This window comes from Urocitellus parryii, chromosome 3 (assembly GCF_045843805.1).
Source record: "Urocitellus parryii isolate mUroPar1 chromosome 3, mUroPar1.hap1, whole genome shotgun sequence".
NCBI classification, from domain to species: Eukaryota; Metazoa; Chordata; class Mammalia; order Rodentia; family Sciuridae; genus Urocitellus; species Urocitellus parryii.
In genome coordinates this window covers 151350793-151372336 of record NC_135533.1, presented here as the reverse complement: position 1 = coordinate 151372336, position 21544 = coordinate 151350793, and the positions used below count along the sequence as shown (strand labels likewise).

Here is a 21544-nt window from a genome sequence, read left to right as displayed (position 1 = left end):
CATGTGGGTAGAAAAACCACCAAGCCTCACATCTACCCTGACCAAGTACATCAAAAAACAGGAAATGATGGGAACTGTGTGGCAGGACACCTGTGTGCAGAGCTGGGCCAGGCCAAATGGGGCAGGCTCTGGAGCCAGCCTGACTGACTCTGATGCTGATGAGCTGTGTGACCTTGGACAACTTACTCAACCTCTCTGGGCTTCAGTTTCCTAATCTATAAAATGGGGATGACACTAGTGATTCTGCTCTGAAGTTGGATAGAAAGGAAATGATGAAGGTACAGTGCTTAGAACACTGCCTGCTCCACGGGAAGTGCTCAGAATTAGCACTGTCCACACATTATCTGTTTTGAAGTGCAGGGGCAGGGAGTCCCATGATGCTGGGGCCACCTTTACAAGTCAAGCTGGGTTGGGTGCCTCCCTAGTGCTCCCACATTCCTGGAAGTGACCCTCAGGGCAGGGCTTGGTGCTGGGTGGTGCCCAGCCTCTCCTTGGGCCAGGTCCAACCCAGCTCCCAGCCACCCTCCTTGTGATGGAGCTGGGAAAGGCGCTAGCTGCCCCCTAGCGGCCAAGGGCAGACGCGCACTGAGCCTGGAACCACATCCCGTCACCCCTGGGGCAACCAGCACCACGGGCCTGCTCCTGAGGAGCAGTTAGCAATGAGCTTGCTACGCAGGTTCTCTCTGTCGGTACCGGTACCGGGACTGAACCCAGGGCGCTGAACCACTGAGCTCGCCCCAGCCCTTTTTTATTTAGAGACAAGGTCCCCCTGAGTTGCTTGGGGCCTCGCGGTTGCTGAGGCTGCCCTTGAACTTGTGACCCTGCCTGGGCCTCCCCAGTCTCTGGTGTCACAGGTGTGCACCTCCATGCCTGGTGCTCCAGGGCCTTCTGTGGATCAGCCACGTTGCCTGGGGACCGAGCTCACCCAGGGCCGGGAGGGGCCAGCCAGGGCGGCTGGGGTGCGTCCACTCTGCCCGGGGGCTGATCTCAGAAGCTGCGCCTGACCCAGCGGCTGCTGCGGTTCTCCCTGCCCGAGGCCCACGACACTGCACTGCTGGGTGCTCGTGACCCGGGGCCAGGAACTTGACATTCCCTGCCAGACAGCAGCTGGGGCTGTGCCAGCGGATAGTATCCCAGTAGCGGACAGTGTCCCGTGTCGGCGGACACACCCCGTCCCTGTGCAGCAAGGGCCACCTGGGAAACCCACCGTCCCTGAGACACAGCCCGGTGACCAGGCCCCTCTTCCTTCCCTCCTGGGACGCTCCACTGAGCACAGCTGGGAAGCCCAGGGGTCTGCGGAGCCTCATGAAACTGTCGGAGTCTGTTACCTCCCCGCAGCTATCTCCTGCCCGAGGCCCCCAGACTGGGGGACGCTGCACACCACTCACACGGCTAGCCCTAGCCTGGGGCAGGAGGTGGACACCACCAGCTGGCCCCAGGCAAGTCCAGCCAGCTGTCCCCGAGGGCAGGGGGCACAGGCGGCCCATTCCAATGCCTGGAAGGTGCAGACAGCCCACCAGGCCGGAGGGCTTCCTGGAGGAGGCGGAGGGAGACAGAGGAGACAGGAGGTGCCCCCTGGGGCCGGGCTCCACACCCCAGCCCCACTTCTGGCCCAGCGCTGGGGTGTCCAAGGGTGAAGGTGTGGCCGGGCAGATGGATCCATGGGAGTGGGACCCCGGGAGGAGGCCTCAGCGGCCGCTCCTGGCCCCTCCTGGCGGCTGGAGGGGAGGCAGGTGGTGGCCAGCAGAGGCTTCGTGGAGGCTGGAGCCTCCGGTCAAGTCAGGAGCTGGAGGACGCTGTGGGGCTGCCCAGAGGCTGACTGTGGCTCCAGCAGAAATCCCGGGGGGCTTCTCTGCAGAGCGGTGGAGTTGGGGCCCCTCTCAGAGGATGCCCAGGCCTTGCCGGACACGTCCCTCCAGAGAGGTGGCCGAGTGGACGGAGACTCCAGGGGCACCGATGCTGGTCTCCCAGCAGTCGAACCCACAGGCGGCCAGGGCCTGCTTTGTGGCCTCCACCTCGTCCTGCTCCAGATCTGGGGGAGGGAAGGCAGGTCACCATGACAGTTCTCTGCCTGCCACCAAAGAAGACGATCATGCCCCTCGAGGAAAAGGCTGGGGACAGGGTCCTGCCCTGCCGTCCTGGGCCAAAGGCCTGGGCCTCAAGAGGCCACCCCTGTGCTGGCACTCGGAGCCACGCACCCTCCTGGGGGTCATGGAGCGGGCTGTGATGGCCACCCGGCAACCGCAGTGACCTGGGAGGCTGGGGCGGGTCACAAGACAGAGGCCAGCCCCGACAACTTAGTGAGACCCTGGCTTAATATAAAGAGGGGTGGGGGCTGGGGGGTTTGGGGCCCGGGGGGTGGCCGACGGCTGGGGGCTGGGGGGCAGGGGCTGGGGGGCAGGGGCTGGGGTCGTGGCTCAGTGGCAGTGCACTTGCCTCAAAAACATGAGGCACTGGGTTCAATTCTCAGCACTGCATAGAAATAAAAAATAAAGGTTCATCCACAACTGAAATGAATAAATGAAACTTAAAAATATAAAAAATAAAAATAAATAAAAAGGGCTGGGGATGTAGCTCAGTGGCAGAGCGCCCCCCGTCCCCCCCCAAAAAAAACACCAAAAAGTTTAAAAAGGCGCACGTCCCACGGAGCCCGCCTTGCCACACACTGGCCAGGTGGCGTTTCCTCCCTGGGATTGGGGACAATGACACCTCGATACCTCCAGAGCTCCTGGGAGGCTGAGCTGGAATAACCGCAGATGACGTGCCTGGCCCCGCGTCTGGGACCCCACGCACGCTCCACAAGTGTCACTGTCCCCAGCCCTGAACCAGGAGCCGGCATCAAGGGCTCCTGCAGCCCTTCCTAGGGCCCTTCCTCCCCGGAGGCCAAGGAGGAGGAGGAGGAGACCCCTTCGTCTTATGGCCAAGTCAAGAGTGGGGTGGGGCAGAGAGAGGCTGACAAGGTGGAGACCCCATTCTCGCTCTTTCTCAGGCCACAGGCAGGAGCAGCCACCATGAGAGGAGCCCTACCCGGGCCAGCCCCAGCCGAGCTCTCTAACTGCACGATTCTCTTCGAATCTGGGCAACTTGATGCTTTACCATCCGGAAACAAAGGCCCAGAGAGGTTGATTAATTTGCCCAAGGACATACAGCCGAGCTGAAACCTATCCCTAGGCCCCTGCCCACCAAGGGAATGCTCCAGGTGAAGCCTGAGCCCTGCCCCCCCCCCCCAGGTACCTGGCCTGAGGAGCGTGATGCCGCAGCCACCGCCGCCTGCCCCCGTGAGCTTGCTGTGCAGTCCATGCGCCGCAGTCACGCGGCAGAGCTGGTCCAGGGAGGCGTGGCCCACGCCCAGGGCGTTCAGGTGGTGCTGGTTCATGTCGATGAGCTCCTGGGGAGGAGACCCACTGGTTCCTGCCGAGGCCGAGGCCCTGCCCACTGAAGACCAGCCAAGGTGCCGACTACAGGCGCTGCCCCCAAGGACCCCTCCGACCTGCAGGACTTCCCACGGGGCCCGAAAAGAGCGGAGCTCACCCTCCTGTTCTCATCCGGGCCCTGCCCAGGAAACTGACCCTCTCCACCTGCTCAGGGGTGGCCAGGGGACCCAAGTGGGGTCGACCGGGTTTTCTCTACCTCTTTCCACTGGAGCTGCTAAAGTTAGTGACCGTGGGACACGGGCCTTCAGAGTTCTCTGCCTGCCATGTGCCACAGACGGCACGAAAGACAGGTTCCCAACACAGTGTTCCAGCTGCTGGATCAAGCAGTGCCTGAAGCTTTGGTCTCCTCAGTTTGGAGCCAATAAATATCTTTTCTGCTAACACCTGGCTGAGACGGATTCCTGTCATTTGCATGAGGAAAAAGTCACAAATAATATGCTACCCTGCAGCTGCCTCAGAGACTGGGCAGAATAACTAGGCCGCATCTACTGCAGGGTCATGGGGTGGGGGTGGGGGACAGCTAAATATCTGTCTAGTTTCTTCAATTATGCAAAATAAGATCCCTGTTCTCCAAGGACCCAGCAATGACATATCGGGCTCCACTGTTTACATTTCACTTGCCAAGCACACACAGCTCGCTGGGCTCTATGCTTGGGCTCTGGGGCCTCATCTTGGCCTCTCCTTGGTGGTGTGTCCCTGGGGAGGTCCGTGGCTCTGAGCCTGTCTCCTCCGGGCAACAGGGATCATAGGGGTCTTCTGCTTCACTGCCACAAGTGACCTTGGGGACTCGTACAAGACGAGAGCTCCGTCACCACCATCCTGATTCTACCAAGGGGGAAACTGAGGTAGAGCAGTGACCTGCCTAAGGTCACCGTGCCAGCAGGTGCTGACTGAGCGCTACTGCCCGACACGGAGCCCATGACCTGCCGGCCAGTGCCCTGGGCCTCCCGCCCCCTCTTCTCCAGGGAACCCCGCAGCTCCGCTCGCTGCTCCACCAAGACACCTCCGCTACAGCCACCTGGAGGTGGGGCCCAGCGGACAGCCGGGAGGCTGGGGTCCCCACCCCCGTTTCCCACTTGCCCAGCGCTTGTGACACAGGGCAGACAGGTGCGATGGCCCCGGTGGCAGCCCCCGCGCCTCCCACAGGCCCCATTGGCTGCAATGTGAGAAGACTCTGGGCCCCTCCCCCCCACCCTGTGCCTGAGCGCCAGGTGTCATGTGGCCAAGGCAGGTTCCAGACACCTGTCACATTCTGATCCAAACCTGTCAGGGATCAGATGACAGGCTGTGACACAGGAGAACAGCTCGCTGGAGTGCAAGCTGCCCAGGAGCACAGCTGCACACTCCAGCGGCTGCCACAGCCCAAAATACACACAGCGTATAATCAGCTCGTGGTTCGCGTGCTCTCGGGGCCGACGGGTACGTTTGAGCAGTGCTCTGTCATTATTAATTTCCTCCTCAGGGGACCGCTCCTCCTCTCTACGTGGAGGGAATGGAGAGCCAGGAAGGCAAAGGCTGGGGAATTAACAGACTCCCGGAGCCTGGCACGTAGTAGGTGCTCATTAAAGCTCTGCTGAGTGAAGCAATGCATGAGCCAGGCTGGCTGACCCTGGCTCGGTCACTCACTGGCTGGATGACCTAGGAGGAAGCCACTTTCTTTAGGCCTCGGGTTTGTCCTTTTTCTTTTTTTCAGTACTGGAGATGGAACCAGGGGCACTTTAACACTGAGCCATGTCCCCAGCCCTTTTTAAAGATTTTGAGACAGAGTTTTGAAGTGGCCGAGGCTGGCCTCAAACTTGCATGCCTCTCGCCTCAGCCTCCCGTTTTCACATCTGTTACACGGGCAATCCGCCCGCCTCACAGGGTGACAGAAGGAGAGCTCATCTGTGAAGGCCCGTCCACAGAGTCCACCTCTGCTGGGCCAGAAGGGCCGTGTCAGGGGAGCAGCCCCTTGACTCACTGAGCTGGTGGCGCCAGGCGCTGTGCTGGTGCGTCCCCGTGGGACCTCAGGGCCTGTGGCCTCCAGCAGGGAGCACTCGGGGGCGGGGGACTCAGACAACAGCCTGCCCCAAGCAAAGCGGGGTCCCAAGTGGGGGTCACAGGGTTATGCAAATGACGGGGGTGACGGCCACAGAACAGCTCTGGAGCCTGCCGGACCCAAAGCCGGTGCCACAGGAGTCAGCAGGGACGCAGGACGGGGCCAGGCTGACGGAGCCTGAGGCCGCAGCAGCCGGGGTCTCCCCAGCCCCAGCCCAGGCGGGCGGCTGTCCTGCGCCCTGTCCCTCAGGGGGCCGCAGCTCTTACTTCCAGCAGGAGGTACTGCTCGGGGGCCGGCGCCGAGGCCATCTCTGCCAGCACGCGCTCGCACTCCGCGGATATGGCGTCCACGGAGGTCAGGAGGGGCTCCACGATGTCTGGGAACTGCGGGGAGGGCAGGCGGCCGTTGAGGGGCCACCCCGGGTCCCCTGCCCTCCCTCCAGGCCGCTGTCCACCCTGCCCCAGGCTGTCACGTCAGGAGCGGCTCCGGGCTGCACAGCTCACGTGGCCAACGACCCCCATCATCTGCTTCAGGAATGCCCACCCTGCCTTCCGGCCAGACTGTGAGCACCCACAGCACCTCCTTTTCTGTCTAGACTGCCTCCCCAGGTCTCCCTGCCCCACCTACGCACCCCTCCAAAGCCCATCAGCTAGAAGGACAGCTCCAAATCCAAACATGACTGTGTCCTGCCCTCCCCGAAGCCCACCCAGGAGGGGGTCAAGAAGCACCTTGATCAGCCTGTTCCTGACTCCAGCAACCAGGGCCTTGGTGCTTCGTGGGACCTTGGTGTTGGTGAGCAGGATCTGGAGAGCTGGGGGCCTGCAGGGTGGAGAGGAGACAGGATGGAGGAGCTGGGCAGGACAGACAGTGACCCAGAACTCCACCCTGACAGAGAAGAGGGAGTAGAGGCCCAGGGAGGTGACACTGGATTGGGGGGCACAGAGCTCCTGTCCCTGGCCACAGCTGCCTCTCCCCTCCGCCCCCGGCTCTTCACTCGTGCAGTCATCCATTCAATTTCAGCGGGGCACCTGTGTGCTGGCCACCTGGGGAAACCCAGCTCAGCCTGGGGACCAGGGGCAGGGAGGGGAGGAGGCAAAGGCAAAGGTCCTTGGAGTCGGCTGCCAAGTGGCTGAGATGGGAGGGGTAAGAATCACCCAGGGCTGAGGCGGGGGCGGGGGGGGGGGGGGGCAAATATTTCCAGCAGGGGAGTGCCGTGTGCAAAGTCTGGAGGGGTGGGGCACAGTCACGCGGCCACCAGGGAGCGGAGCAGAGGGTGCTGGGGGTTTAGACGCAGCAGCAACAGGACCAGGACGGGTCCTGTTGGCGAGGTGCAGATCCCAAGGTGCAGGGGGTATAGGGTGGTACAGGGTGGCAGGGGTGACATGCACAACAGCTAGTGCAGGTGCCGGTCGAGGGCCCTTCTCCTAAAGCGTGGGGCCAGATGTGTTTCAGACTCCAGGTTTTCCAGGTTTGGGAATATGCACAAACTCCCTGATCAGAGAATCCGAAATCCAAAAGGCTGCAAACCTCTGCAGTTTCTAAGCTCAGGGTGGATTTTGGAACACTTCAGATTTCGGATTCTGGGATCAGGGATGCTCCAACCATAGCAGCATCACAGAGCTGGTGCGCAGGACGGCAGCAGGAGGCCGGATGCTGAGGACGGCTTCCTTCCAGCACAGCTGCCCAGCCCTGCCTGACCTCGGTGGCCCCCAGACGGGTAGCCCCCAGACCAGTGGCCAAGCTCCAAATGGCTGTGGTTACAGGGAGTCCATCTCCCCCTGGGCTACCCAGGGAAGGGAACGGATGTGCCCAGCAAGACCCCTAGACCCTCCTGAGCCCCGACTGCTCTGTGGGGCACTGTCCACAGGGAACCTGAGCAGCCCCCTTTTTGGAGCGCTGCAGGTTGGGGATGGAGGGCGGAGCCTCGGGACGCGTAGTGACAGAGCCGGCTGCAGGAGCGGGGACCCACGACACAGTGGTTCACGGCTTCACAGTTCCAGATTGGAAACCCACGGGGCTGGGAAAGGCTGCCAGGACGGCTCTATCTCACCGCCAGGAGCCCATGAAATTAATATCGATCCCAGCCCCAGGCTGGCTTGCTTGGTAGTTGTTGTTTTTTTAACTTTACAAAAGATGAACTTTCTATTTGGCTTTTCTCTTCCCTTTAAAGACAAGTCATTGCTCAAAAGGGCAGCTCCTGGAGGCGTGGTGACCCAGACGGTGCGTTTCCCAGGGAGAAGCTCCCCCTGATGGGGCGCCAGGGCTCCTCTGCGCCACCCCGGGATCAAGGTGGAGCCCGGCCTCCCGGCCCCTTAGGGGACCTGCCATCTGTTCACTGTAGTGCCCTGCAGCCAGCAGCAAAGGTCCCCTCTCTGTCCCCGCCCACGGGAACTCATCCTTCTCAGAGTCCTCTGCCAAGGGGCCGCCAGCCCACGAACCCAGCGGCCAACACCAGCAGCCATGGCTCAGGGCTCTGCCCTGGAAGCGCTTCGGCAATCTGGGCCTGACCACCCCCAGCCCCACCTCCTCCCTCCCTGGTCCCCTGGCTGTCCCCTGGCTGTCCCCTGCCTCGGGGCTGGCAGTGGCATCTACTCTGCAGAGCCTCACTCTTCAGCCCCCGGGACCCTGTCCACTGTGCTCCCAGAGGCCCCCTCCGGCCCCCAGGACAGCATCCCATCAGCCCCTCAGCTCTAGTTCCTGGCCCAGCTTCCTGTCCTCCAGGCGCTGGGGACTGCCCGACAAGCCCTTTGGAGCATTCTACTTGGCGGCTGTCTCCTCCCAAGGTTCCCTCGAGGCCACAGTGCTCAGCACTAGCAGGCGCTCGGTGACACCTGGGGAAGGGTGGGTCTGTCTGGTCAGCAGTCGGGCACTTTAGGATGGCACTTCTGACATGCAAGTGACAAGATGGGCCTCAGGAGAGTGACTTCCCAGGGGCACCGGCTGCCCGGGACACAGCTGGGCGCACACCCAGGCCTGGACCCCACAGCCTCTCTGTCGTGGCTCAGCTGACCAGGGCTCCCCTGTCCCCGGGACACCTGCGGGGGTGTGTCCATCTGTGGGGCAGGTCCCATGCTTAGGTACAACTGGCTCTCGGGAACCAGGTGAATGAAAGGCCACCGCCCCGAGGGCCATCTGCAGTGAACCACAGCTCCGAGCCCTCGGCTGCCTTTGCTCTGACCACGACAGCCATGGCTGCCTCCGCCCGTCCCCGTGGCTCCTGAGGGCAGGGGCCGACACTCAGTCCACCGACTCTGGCCAGGGCAGAGGCCTGGACTTGCTGCCCAGCTGCAGAGAAGACTCCCTGAGTAAAGAAGGAAGGGACACAGAAGGACCCGGAGGCAGCAGCAAGGTCCCTGGGACACGCTGCTGCCCGACTTGGAGGGTCAGAGTCCCCCGCTTGCCACCCGTCTGGGCCCGGGCACCTGGCACCTCACCGGGGTGCCCACAGAACGCAGGGTGACCGCGCACCTGGGTTCCAGTGGCTCCAGAGGGAGGGGAAAGACCCAGGAAACAGGTGAATCGCCAATGTCCCCTCTATCAGCGCCTCTCTCGAGCCTCCCAGAAGTGGGCTTTAGTCCTGCCTTGGCCTGCGCCCCGTCACGGAACCCTCGCTGTCCCATAGAAGGCTTTGTGTCTGTCTGTCCATCCCCCATTCAGACTATTTTGCCAGGCCCCAGGACTGGTCACCAGGGGCACGGGGAGAGTCCCGACTCTTGTTTACTAAATGGACAGACAAACCCGCAGCCAGGGGCCTGTGGGAACGGCTGCCTTCTGGAAGGTGGGAGGGACGGCCATGCGTGGCCATCTACGAGCTAAGGGTCCAGAGCCAGGCTTCCTCGCTGCACCCAGGGGCACTGCCAGCCAGTATGAGGCCATGCAGGGGCGGGAGCGCAGGGACAGCTGCCCGTGTGCAGCTGATCAGACGAAGCACCCGCCACAGCGTGGCCCGGGGAAGGACGCAGCCGAGCCCCTGCCCAGTTACCTGTCCAGGGACGAGATCTTCCCCTGCTGGTAGCGGAGGGCTCCCCCTGGGGAAGAAGCCAGCGTCAGAGCTCGAGGGAGGGCTGCCCATGCCCCAGGCTGGCCCCCCAGGGGACCAGCAAAGCAGGACAGCTGGTCACCCCAGCCCAGCGGCAAGTGGGCCAGGAGGCAGGAAGGCCTGCGGGGACTCCAGGAGCCCCCTCCTCCTCCACGTCACCCAGTGTGGCTCCGCGGGCCACCCAGCAGAGCCGGAGCCTGGGCCTTGGCATCTAGGCCTGGCGAGAGGGCACCCAGCCTGCTCCCCACAGGGGTGGCCGCCTGGCCCCACCAGGCCCTGAGGGAGGGTACGAGGCAGGCAGGAAGCGCCATCTTGCTCAGAACCCACGGACCCCGCACCTCCCAAGCCAACGGGGCCAGGGGGTCTGGGAACACAGCGAGACTCCACGAAGAGCAAGGAGGCGGGCCCAGGGCCACCTACCCCACGTGCTGACGGCGTTGTCCACTCCCGAGGGGTTCCCGTGGATCACCCTCTCCCCCTGGAAGGCCCACTTGTTGATGAGCTGCAGGTTCTCCTCGGACCACCTGGCAACACAGAAACACACCTTCAGCAAGTGGTGGTCAGTGGGGACCAGGGTGACCTCGGGCAGCAGAGGGCCAGAGCGGTGGCCCGTGTAGGGTGGAGCACGAGAGGCGCAGGGCTTGGGCCCCAAACCCAGGAAGAAGAGCCAACGGCGCTGACCGCTCGGCTCAAGAGCAGGCGGAACCTCCTGTCCCTTCCCTTGGAAGCTGCCCGGCGCAGTGGGCGAAGCCCGGCTGGGGGTCCCCACAGTGCCACTTTCTAGCTGAGTGACTCTGGGCCAGCTGCCTGACTGCTCTGCTCCTTGCCTCCCTCAGTGGAAGAAGCCCAGCTCCACCCTCCCTGGGGCTGTGGACCTGTGTGGCCAAGGCTGGCACAGTGCCCCGTAAGGCGTCCACACACAGTGGGCAGTCACCGTCACAGCACGGACCTCTGCCTGCTCCTGAGCCGAGCTGAAGCTCAGGAAGAGCTGCAGGGGGAGGATTCATGCCCCGCGAGCAGGCAAACCAGCCACCGCCGACCCCACCCAGAGGGCCCTGGGGGGCCAGGCTGGCACCCGCCGTCTCTGAACCTCCCCAAAGCACCAGCAGCCCTCCACAGAGTGGGCGAGGGCTCAGTCCCTGCCCATGTCGACAGACCCCAAGCACCATGTGGAGACAGGAGAGGGAGCAGCCCTGACCCCAGGCTTCCTCCCTGCGGTTTCCCTTCCCCACGGAACAGCAGCGGCCAAAGGTGGTTGTGCAGCCTCTGCGAAGGGCCTGGCTCAGGGCAGGGCGGGGGCTGATGCAGCGAGCTGGCCGGAACTCAGAGTACCCCACAACTGCTCCAGCTCTCGCCCCAACTTCTCCGTGATTTGGGAAGAACCCATGAGTCCCTGCATGTACCTAGGGGACAGTAGGTGCTCCCCAAAACACACCAGCAGGGATCACAGCTCCTGATGCCCTCAAACCCAGTTCAAGCGCTGGGGACATGGCCAGTGGGACAGCACTTGCCTTGCGTTTGCTGGAGAGCCCTGGCTGAGTCGATTATCCCCTCTGAGCTGGGTGCGATGGCACGCGCCTGTCATGCCAGCAACCTGACTCGGGAGGCTAAGGCATGAGGATCACAAGTTTGAGGCCAGCCTCATCAACCTAGTGAGGCCCTAGGCAAGACCCTGCCTCAAAACTAAGAAAGGACTGGGGCCAGGCACAGTGGCACACACCTGTACCTTCCCAGTGGCTTGGGAAGCTGAGATAGGAGGATCACAGTTCAAGGCCAGCCTCAGCAACTTAGCACGGCCCTAAGCAAAAAGGACTGGGGATGCTGCTCAGTAGTAATGAGCCTCTGGGTTCAATCCCCAGTACCCCCCACAAGATGTGTATGTGTATCTGTATATATGTGTGTGTGCATTTATATCCACCTATATACGCATCTCCCTCCGGAGTCTACCTACACATATGTATATACACGCATCTCCCGAGTCTCCTTCTTCACCTGCCAAGTGAGGATTCATGTGCCTCATGCGCTGGTTGTGGCTCTGACTCAAGATGAGCTAACACTGGTCAATACCACTGAGTACCAAGTACCAAGTGCTCAGTGCCTTCTCAGATGGACCAGCTCCTGCCTTCCTCTCAGTAACCCTGCAGGGAAGCTACCACTATGATCCCCTTTCACCAGAAGGGAAATAGGCTCAGATGGGCAAAATGTCCTCTCCAAGATCGCAGTGTACCTGTTGCTACTCCAGATCACCCCTGCCAACTTGGAGCCTGAGCTCTGCGCCATGAAACTCTATGGTGCTGAGATCCGCTCGCTCACCCTTTCGTATTTATTGAGCAACTAGTAACAGACCCGTAACTAAGTTCACTGCCAGGAGCTAAAAGAGACATGGCTGCCAACTTCCTGGAGCCTGGAACGTGATGGTTACAGGGAGCTGGAAGCAATCGATTTTTAGTTACAGACGAGTCACATTGCAATATTTACCTCCCAAATGAGCCCTTAGATTAGCGCAATGCAGGCTCAATAGAGCGCACCTCACGCCAAATGGGGGCGGAGGGCAGCCAGACAGAGGCAGGGGACCGCACCCCAGCCAGAGGGCCCTGCGGTGCCACGCCTGGAGCTGGGCCAGGGACTGAGGGGCAGCGGCTGCCTGGGAAGCAGCAGGGATGGAGAGGGACGAGAGCTGGCGGCTGACCTCCCTCAGAGGCTGGCCCTCGGGGCAACGTGGGCCTCCCCTCCTCCCCTTCAATGCAGGCCCTGCCCCAGGGGCCCAGCCTCAAGGCTCCAGAGAGAACTGGGCCTGTCCTTCAGACAGGAGAAGCCAGGCTGCGGGTGGGGTGGGGCAATGACAGGTCCTCAGAGGCCAAAGGCTGCATGAGAGAGCACACGTGTGCCTGTGTCACTCACACACACAGCCACCTGTGCCGGACTGCTGGCCTGTGTGTGGCCAGGGACCCAGGAACCGGCCTTCACTGATCTGGTTATGGCCAGCAATTATCACGGGATGGCCAAATGCCAAGGACAGAAGACCCCACAAGGGAGCCTCGGGTCCCGTCCCTGACTCCCAGAGGAGGGAAGGGAGCCCCAGAGAGGAGTCACCCCCGCTACACGGCCAGTTCACAGGCAGAGCCGACACCCTGGAGAACAGCGCTGCCCAGAGGCGCCATGCCTTCTCCTGCCGATTTCTCCCTTGACCTGTGGCAGCCGCTGCCCTGTCCCCACCCAGGGAACCTTTCAGACAGACTCCAGCTCCACGGGGGCCGTGAGGACCCAAGTGACCTGGGGCTCCAGCTGGATTCAGCTGACTTCAACCTGCACGTCTCAGGGAGGGGACAACTGGATGGGACAGCAGCCTTGCCAGGCGCCTCCAGGGCTGGGGGACAGAAACCAGCCTCTCTGTACCAGAGAGAAAAACTCAACCAGAACAAACTCAGGCAGAGGACAGTCTCCAGCCACAGGGAGCCCTCGTGTCCTTGGGCCTCGCTCCTCCCTGTGGCCTGCTGAGGGCCGCGAGGTGTGGAGGCACTTGGGGTTGGTGACACTTCCTCCACTGGACGCCCCACACACCTGGAGGAACCAGACTAGCCCAGCACCTGATGGTCATAGCGGCCAGCACCACACAGCTGGTGCCCTGAGTCCCCAGCTGGGCGGGTCCCCAAGCCATGTGGGCCCAGGGGACGCCCCACGATGAAGCTGCGGGGACTCTGGGGCCTTTTCCACAACCCACGAGGCCAGGACGAGGCCACGGCCACTGGGCTTGGGTGGTGTCTCAAGGGGCCTTTCCAGGTGACGGAAGAGGTGCCCCACAAGTGAGGCCAGGCCACAGCCCCCGGGAGGCGAGGACAGGAGCAGATGCCCCCCCAGCAGCCGCCTCCTGATGCTGCTCGGGCACGTCACGCCTTTCTGCATAACCAACTGGCTCGACCGCCCTGTGACCCGGGGGCACTCTCGTCACCAGGCAGAGTGACCAGGCCCAGCCCTCAGGAAGTGAGTCAGAAGTGAGAGGGTCTGTCCGATCTGTGGCCACCGATACCTGACTCGAGCTCTTCCCACCACGCACACAGGCCCTCAAAGGGCCCAGAGTGGGTGAGGGTGGGTGCAGAAGCGGCTCAGCACAGGGGTGAAGGCTCAGACTCTGGGTTCAGACAGCCGGGGCTCCAACCCCACTCTGCTGCCTCTAGTTGTGTGGACCCTGCTTGGTCTCTGTGGGCCTCAGCTTCGTCACCTGTGAAGTGCCCATGACACCTCCCGCCACAGAGGGTGGTGACGAGGTCCTGAGGAGACTCCTGGCGAGAGCCTGGTACCCAGGAAGGACGCAGACCACGGTTACCTGCTGGTGTGCGTGCTGTCCTCCAGCGGGTTGGGGATGTCCTCACATGCGGTCAGCAGGGCGGCCGCCAGACACACCGAGTACGCGGCGCTGGAGCCCAGGCCGGCCCCGGGGGGCAGCTCCGACCACACCGTGATGTCCAGGCTTGGCAGGGCCCTGCAACAGGCCGGTGCAAAGTGGGACCCTCGTACAAGGACGGACGGCAAGGTGCCAAGGCTGAGTCTAGGGCCGGGGACCAGGTTCAGACTCTGCGTCTGGCCCAGTTTTCTGAAGTCAGGAGGGTTTCCTGACCCCAGAGCCTTCCCGGTTGGATGGCGGGTGCTCCTGGTGGACCAGACAACTGGGAAACAGGTACCAGGTCCACTCAGCCACTGCACCATCCACCCAGAGCTGTCCCTCAGGTCCTCCTGACCACCAAGCCCCCTACGACGGCCTTCCTGCTCCCTCCTGCTAGGCCTCACCGCCCTGCTGGGCCTGTGCCACTGATGCCCTCGTACCTCTTCTTGCCCCCGAGAGACCCCGACCCATCCTTCAAGACCCTCTCAGGTGTCACTTCCATTGTGACCCTTCTGGACCACCCACAGGGCCCCTCCGAGCTGCCCTCCAGGACCCCCACAGGTAACCTTCCCCATGTCACCTCACTGCGGCACACCTGGCGGCACGCTCCCGGGGAGGCCTGTCCCCCGGGAGAGCTCTCCCCAGCACGTGCAGCCAGGTCTGCTGTGGATCGCCACGAAGTTTGGACTCACATCTTAAGTGTACCCCAAGCGACACCTGTCAACCTCATGCTGGGTAATTGCCATTAAAGCATCTGCCACATATAAAAATGACAACGCCCCCAGGAGCCTTCTCAGATCCACCTGCCGCCCCTCCCCAGGGTGGGAGGTTTTGAAAGACTCCCACCTACTCAAGGACACGCCCCTCCCAAGCTGAAAACCCCTGCGCTAAGCTGGGCCTGCCGCCAGCCTGCCATCCAGAGGCTCCAGAGGCTGGGGCCAGAGGATCACAAGTCCAAGGTCAGCCTCCGCAAAAGCGAGGCACTAAGCGACTTAGTGAGACCCTGTTTCTAAATAAAAAATAAAAAGGGCTGGGGATGTGGCTCAGTGGTTAAGCACCCCTGGGTCTAAGACCCAGTACCAAAAAAAAAAAAAAAAAATCCCTGCATGAGACAGCAAGTGTTGGCATTTACGAATGTGTCCTCGGCACAAGGGACGCTGAGCCAGACTATGAGCCAGAAGTTGAGCCGGTATTTGCTGCTCGCTGTGTATCCTCACTGTGTGCCAGGCACAGTGCTAAGTCCATTTTATGTGGATTTTTAAAAATATTTTTCAATGGTCGATGGACCTTTATTTTATTCATTTATTCACATGCGGTGCTGAGGATCGAACCCAGTGCCTCAAACATGCAAGGCAAGCGCTCTGCCCCTGAGCTCCAGCCCAGCCCTGATGGGTTTCCAACCTCCCTGTTTTCTGTGGGATTCTCCACAACATAGCACTGAGGAGCTCCTGGCCAGGCTCTGCGCCAAGCACTTCAGAGAAACCGAGCCGCCACAACCAGCAGCAGGTCCTCTGCCACACCCACTGTGCGCACAGGGAAGCCGGCTCTGGGGATGAGCGGTGCGGCGGGAGCTTGAACCCACGCCGTCTGCCTGTGGAGTGTGTCATCGCCTAACAGTACTGTCACCCTTGGGAGCTGGCTTCCCTACATCTCAGGGTAAGAGGGGAAGGGGTGCAGGGTCTGCTCTGCTGACCAGTTTCCCTGGAGCAATAAGATGTGGACCCTCAGCAGAGCCACGGAGAGGCCACCTGGGGACCCGAGAAGGGCCTCGCAGACTGAAGAGAACAGGGAGGGACATGTGGGGTGGAGCAGGCAAAAGGGGGACTGTGTCCTTATGTCCCTGAGTTTCGGCTTCCCTCGGGCTGTCATCTACAGAGCATCTGGAGGGCGCTGGCACAGGTGAGGGCAGCCGAGGCTGCCCCCAGAGACCGAGCTTTCCCCAGCAGGGTGTGACTGGAACCTGCCGCCTCCCTCCCCACCGCCCCACCGCGCACCTCTGCCTCCGACAGATGGCCAGGTACAGGTATAGGAAGGCCAGCACCGCCAGGGGCTCGGTGGCGGCCCAGTTCTCAGGGAAGTCTGCCACCTCCTTCAGCTTCTCCACTTGCTCTGCGACGGGCACCGTGACGTCATCTTGCTCTGTCAGACACAAACACAGGTGGGCCAGGGGCCTCAGGGGCCTTTATAAACAACATACAAGTGGTCACCGGAAGCAGATAGGGACAGACATGCATTCACAGTCCCAGCAGCAGAGCCAAGTCTACCCACTGGCCTGGAGCCTCGGGAGTGGGCAGGCTTGGGAATGGGTCCCAACTGTGCCATCCACTTGCTGTGTGGCCTTGAGCCCGTGACCTACCTTCTCTGTACCTCAGTTGCTCTCAAGGGACCTCGTCAGAGGTTGCCATGGAGATAAAGTGGGGAAAGGTGTTGTGAAATTCTGAGCTCAGTGTGGGTTGGGCAAGAGGGAAAGGTGGGGTTGTAGGTTTTTCCCAGTGACAGGCGGGAGCCTGGGAGTTGGATGTGCCTGTGCTGGGAAACTTCGGGCACCTATTAAGTCCTGGCACAGGTGTGACAGAGACCTAGACACTGCAGACTTCTGCACGGAGCTGCGACAGGCTTAGAGTTCAGGGAGACTGGATCTGAGTCCCCTCTATAGCACTGACACATGGGGTGGCTCAGGCCATGGGACTTCCATACTCCAATCCTCACGTCCATATAATGGGCATGAATAACACCACCCACTTCCAGGAGAGCTGGAGAATTCCAGGACTTCCCAAGGTGGCAGAGGCTTGCAACCTCTTAGACATGAATCCGAAGGGCTCAGACTCCTGTGTCTCCTTCTGAAGTCAATGGACAGCCCTGACCTACCCACCGAGCTCAGCAGCACGGCCTCCAGCCCCGCTGGAGTTCACAGTCACCCCAACCCTGTTCGCGGGGGCCTGGGAGGTGAAGTGACCTGCCAGGCTCACCTAGGAAGTCCGAGAGGTGCCACTCCAGGCTGCTGCCACCTCATGCTACTGATTTACCAAAGCAGCATCGGGTTCTCAGGGAATATGTCTGCCCTGGCTGGGTGGCCCTGGGCTCCAGAGAAGGCAAGTCCCAGGTGCCATCTTCTGAGGCAAGCTCCAAGGCAGTGGCACTTAACTGAGGGTGTCCCTGGTATCACCCAGGGAACCCCTTTCAAAATACACACGCAGCCCGTACCACCACTAACAACTCTCAGAAGGAGACGCACGGGGCCAGGAAGCCATCTGTACTGGTAAAAATCACAGTAAGCATGTCCTCCCATGATTCCAAGGCATGACAGTTTAAAATGGCTGCTGTAAGATTTTTTTATTTCTATTTTTTTAATTTTTGGTGGTGCTGACTGAACCCAGAGCTCTCCCACTGAGCTACTCACAGCCTGAAGACTCCCAACTCTATTCCCTCTCCTATGGGAGCAGCTGTGGCTCCTCAGGGTTCAAGTACAGTCTGGAAGAAAGCCCTGGGGATTCTCGCTTGCCCAAGGCTTGCTGAGGAACATTGCGGCCAACAATGAGACATCGGCCCAAAGGGAGATGCGGAGGGAGAAGAGAGACTAGCTCCAGCTCTGAGCAGGTGGCAGCTCCCCTAACCGAGGAAAACAAGCCACTACCCGCTAGCTTGTGGGAGGACACAGCCTTCTCACGTCGTCAAGAGCAACACCCTTGCTTAGTGGCATGGAAAGATGATCCTGCTACACTGAAGGGAAAACCCACACATTCCAGAAAAGTGGATAATGGACTGACCCATTTTTTTAAATACTTTTTTTTAGTTGTCAATGGACCTTTTATTTATTTATATGTGGTGCTGAGGATCCAACCCAGTGCCTCACACATGCTAAGCAAGCACTTTACCACAGAGCCACAACCCAGGCCAGACTCACCCAATTTTGGTAAAAAAACAAGGTGTCTCTCTCTCTCTCTCTCTCTCTCTCTCTCTCTCTCTCTCTCTCTCTCCATCAATCTAAATATTTCAATATCAACAAAAAATATCTCAGAAGGATTAATACCAAATTGATTAGAGTGGTTACTGGGAAACAGAAAAGCAATAATGGGTGAATTTTTTTGTCATCTGTCATTTTGTTAATTAGGAGCATGAGCTTTGGGTTCAGACAGAGCTGGGTTCACTATTAGGAATAAACACAGGTTACTCTCATTGTTAATACTTTGTTCTTCTTTTTGCACTGTGGTTTGAGCTCGAGGCCTCATGCATGCTAAACACACGGTGCGCCACTGAGCTACACTCAGTCCTATTTTTAAGAATTTTAAATTGCCAGCCAGGGTGCAATCCACTCCTGTAATCCCAGCCACTTGGGAGGCTGAGGCAGGAGGACTGCAAGTTCAAAGCCAGCCTCAGCAACTTAGCAAGACCCTATCTCAAAATAAAAAATAAAAATGAGGGCTGGGGATGTGGCTCAAGCGGTAGCACGCTCGTCTGGCATGCGTGTGGCCCGGGTTCGATCCTCAGCACCACATACCAACAAAGATGTTGTGTCCGCCGAGAACTAAAAAATAAATATTAAAAATTCTCTCTCTCTCTCTCTCTCTCTCTCTCTCTCTCTCTCTCTCTCTCTCTCTCTCTCTCCCCCCCTCTCTCACTCTCTCTTTAAAAAAAAATAAAATAAAAAAATTAAAAAAAAAATAAAAATGAGCTGGGGATGTGGCTCAGTGATTAAGCACCTATGGGTTCAATCCCTCGTACCAAAAAAAAAAAAAAAAATTGACACATAAAATGCCCACACATTCATCTTCCTTGTTGAAAGCCACATTATAGAAGGCTCTCTCTGTCTACTCCCAACCCCTAGGATCCTCCCAGAGGTCAGCTTGATGTCTATTACCTCACACATTTTTCTATCCCTTTTTCTTTCCCTGCAGTACTGGGGATTGAGCCCAGGGCCTTGCATATACTAGGCAAGCTCTACACTGAGTTACAGCCCCAGCCCTCTTTTTACTTTATTTTGAGGCAGGGCCTCCCTAAGTTGCCCAGGCTGGCCTTAAACCTGCAGCACTTCTGCCTTAGTCTTCTGAGTAGTTGGAGTGCACCACCATGGTCAATGTGTTTCTATGCATTCACACACTGACTCTCACGTAAGTGTGCATGGATGCTATTTTACATCCTGTGTTTTTTTACTGAACAGTAGGCCTTGATAATATACCCACGATAGCCCACAGATATCTGGTGCATAGTTTTACACTTTTAAATTAAGACAACATACTGAATAAGTGAAGCTAATTGTACGAGGTCAGAATAGAAAATACCCCTGGAATGGCTTGCTTCTGGCTCCCTCTGGAACAGCCGGAACCCACCTAGGTGCCTTCTCTCCCCGTCTCCAGGGCCCAGGCTCTCTCACATCTGGGGCTTGCACTTACCCATGAAGCTTGTGTCCAACAGCTGAAGCCTGGCCACATCCCAGGCCTGTGCGACCCCAATGTTTGGTAAGTTGAGGCTTACTTTCCCATTGCTTTGGGGTTGAAGCCGGAGGAATGTTCTCAAGTTCAAGGCCACTGCCAGTGCTACCTGTATAGTAAAGGGCAAGAGTAGTTAGCCTGAGGGTGGGCGGGGAGGGGACCAGAGTCAATATACTGGGAAGTGAGGGCAAATACCAGCACACAGGCCACTCCCAACCTATGCCCTGGCAGACCGGGGGATCAGCTTTGCCCTGCTGTCCCACTGACCCTGGGCACAGCCACTACCACTGAATTAGGAGTTTATTTCCACTTATATCTGCCTTCTCCATGGAAAGCTTCAGAGGTTCTCAACACCAAGGAATTTTGCTTCCCCATGATCTCGACATTCTCAAAGAGAAATATAAATAAGAACATAAAGAATGGCCCTTGGAATGAACGAGTGGATGAGCATGAGCTTTGGGTTCAGACAGAGCTGATTCACTACAACATTCACCAGGGTGTGGGGAGCTTGGTCAGGGTACTGATTTTCTAAGCCTGAGCTTCCCCATCTGTAAATAGGAAACAAAGGAATGGCCCTCCAGAGATAGGTGCAAAGGTTAAATGAGCTGATGCATGTTTCTGACTTGTTTGCTGGATCATCTTTCAACTCCTAACCATGGGAGCGCCCCCTGTGCTCAGTCCTCAAACATCTTCTCCTGTCCATCAGCTCATTTCCAAAGTAATTTCATTCCACATGCAGGGCTTTACATATATCATCTTTTGCTGTCTTACTGAGTGAGGCCAGGGAAGCTCTTCAGTGGGCATAAGATCTGTCTTTGCCTCATCTGGCCGGGGAGAAATGAGCCTCCTCTCTGATCTGCTCCCAAGCTAAGCCTCAGAGCCTTGCTTCACCTTCTTGCCAGATCAGTGTCGGGGAGAAGTGAGATCCAATCCTTGAAAGCTCTGGGGGATTTTTACCTTGCCATGGACCACAGCATGTTCTCCATGAAGGATGACTTTCCCTGGAGAAGACACCAGTAGGACTTTGGACAACATGGCTCTTGGAATCCTGAAAGGGAAAGCCAGAGAGAGGAACAAAGGTGCCTAGATGTCAGGACAGCAGGAAGAGATCTCAGAGGAAGACCATATTAATCACATCTCTATAACAACCACAACAGCATAAAGAATACTTGCTACATACCTGAAAGTAGTGCAGTAATACGGTCAACTGGACAAATGAGAAAGACAAGAGTTCAAATGCCAGCTCTTCTACTCCCCAGTGATATATCATCTTTGCTAACTCACTTAAATGGCTACGAACTTCAGTTTACCCACACATTATATAGAGACAATAATGTAACCTACCTCAACACATCATTGGGAAAGTTAAGTTAATCTAAAGAAAATAGAAGTGTCTGGCATTACTGTTATCACTTGATTACTGATAGATAACTATTACTAGTTTGTTCTTTTATAACGATTACTATTGAAGGCAGAAATTCACATGAGGGTTGGGAGGGTAGGTCAGTGGGAGAACACCTTCCTAGCATGAGCAGTGAGCAAGGCCCTATGTTTGATCCCCAGCAAGAAAGAGGGGGGCAGGCAGAAGAGGGAAATGGGGAAGGGAGGGATTGAGAAAGGAAGAGGGAGAGAGGAGGAGATTGATTCCCATGAAATCGTGGATGAAAAAGAACTCTTTCCTGGACACTGAGGCTGTTTCCAAGATGTCACAGTTATAAACATGGTTGCAGAAAACACCAGTCCAGCCCGGTTTTGCACACTTCAGCGAAGATTTCTGCAACAAGTGCAGCCAGTGCCTTGCTGCGTCTCCGGGTGTGTAGCATTTTACACTTTTACAAATAATGCAAAATTACCCTTCGCTTAAGGCTTTCCGTGAACCGCCTTGTTTATTCCCCGAAGACCTCAGTCGCACTGGGAGCCAGGAACCCGGCAATCCCTGCTCTGAGGGAGGGGGACAGCCAGATTTGAGGCTGCCCACACCTCAGGACGGACTCTCAGAGTTGGGGAAACTGAGCCAACGAAGCTGGCCGCCCGACACGGGGTCGTCTTTGGCCTCGGATCTCGCGCCACCCGGTCCTGAGACCCCTGCGTCTCACCTGCTGCCGCCGCCGCCCCTTCGCTCCGGAGCCTGATCTACTGCTCCGGGTCTCCTCCATCCCCAAGAACTAGTGCCCCGCGGGAGGCGGCCTCTATTTTCCGTCCAGCCAATCAGAGCAGGCAAGC

General features: G+C 58.7%; 1 protein-coding gene across 2 annotated transcripts; it reads right to left on the bottom strand.

Moving 5' to 3' along the window:
- Positions 1-686: 686 nt before the first annotated feature.
- Positions 687-21494, bottom strand: Mvk (mevalonate kinase). 2 transcript variants are annotated; one of them, XM_026409188.2, is made up of 12 exons: positions 21418-21488; positions 20502-20528; positions 20279-20369; positions 19283-19430; positions 15887-16031; positions 13836-13991; positions 9932-10035; positions 9455-9500; positions 6201-6291; positions 5739-5855; positions 3235-3388; positions 687-2032 (listed from the first exon to the last, which is right to left on the bottom strand). In XM_026409188.2, the coding sequence occupies exons 3-12, from the start codon at positions 20354-20356 to the stop codon at positions 1881-1883; spliced, it is 1191 nt and encodes a 396-aa protein (XP_026264973.1). In that variant the 5' UTR covers positions 20357-20369; positions 20502-20528; positions 21418-21488; the 3' UTR covers positions 687-1880. The 2 variants fall into 2 exon arrangements, with proteins under 2 accessions (XP_026264973.1, XP_026264975.1); XM_026409190.2 differs by lacking the exon at positions 20502-20528 and having other exon boundaries at positions 21418-21494.
- Positions 21495-21544: the final 50 nt, after the last annotated feature.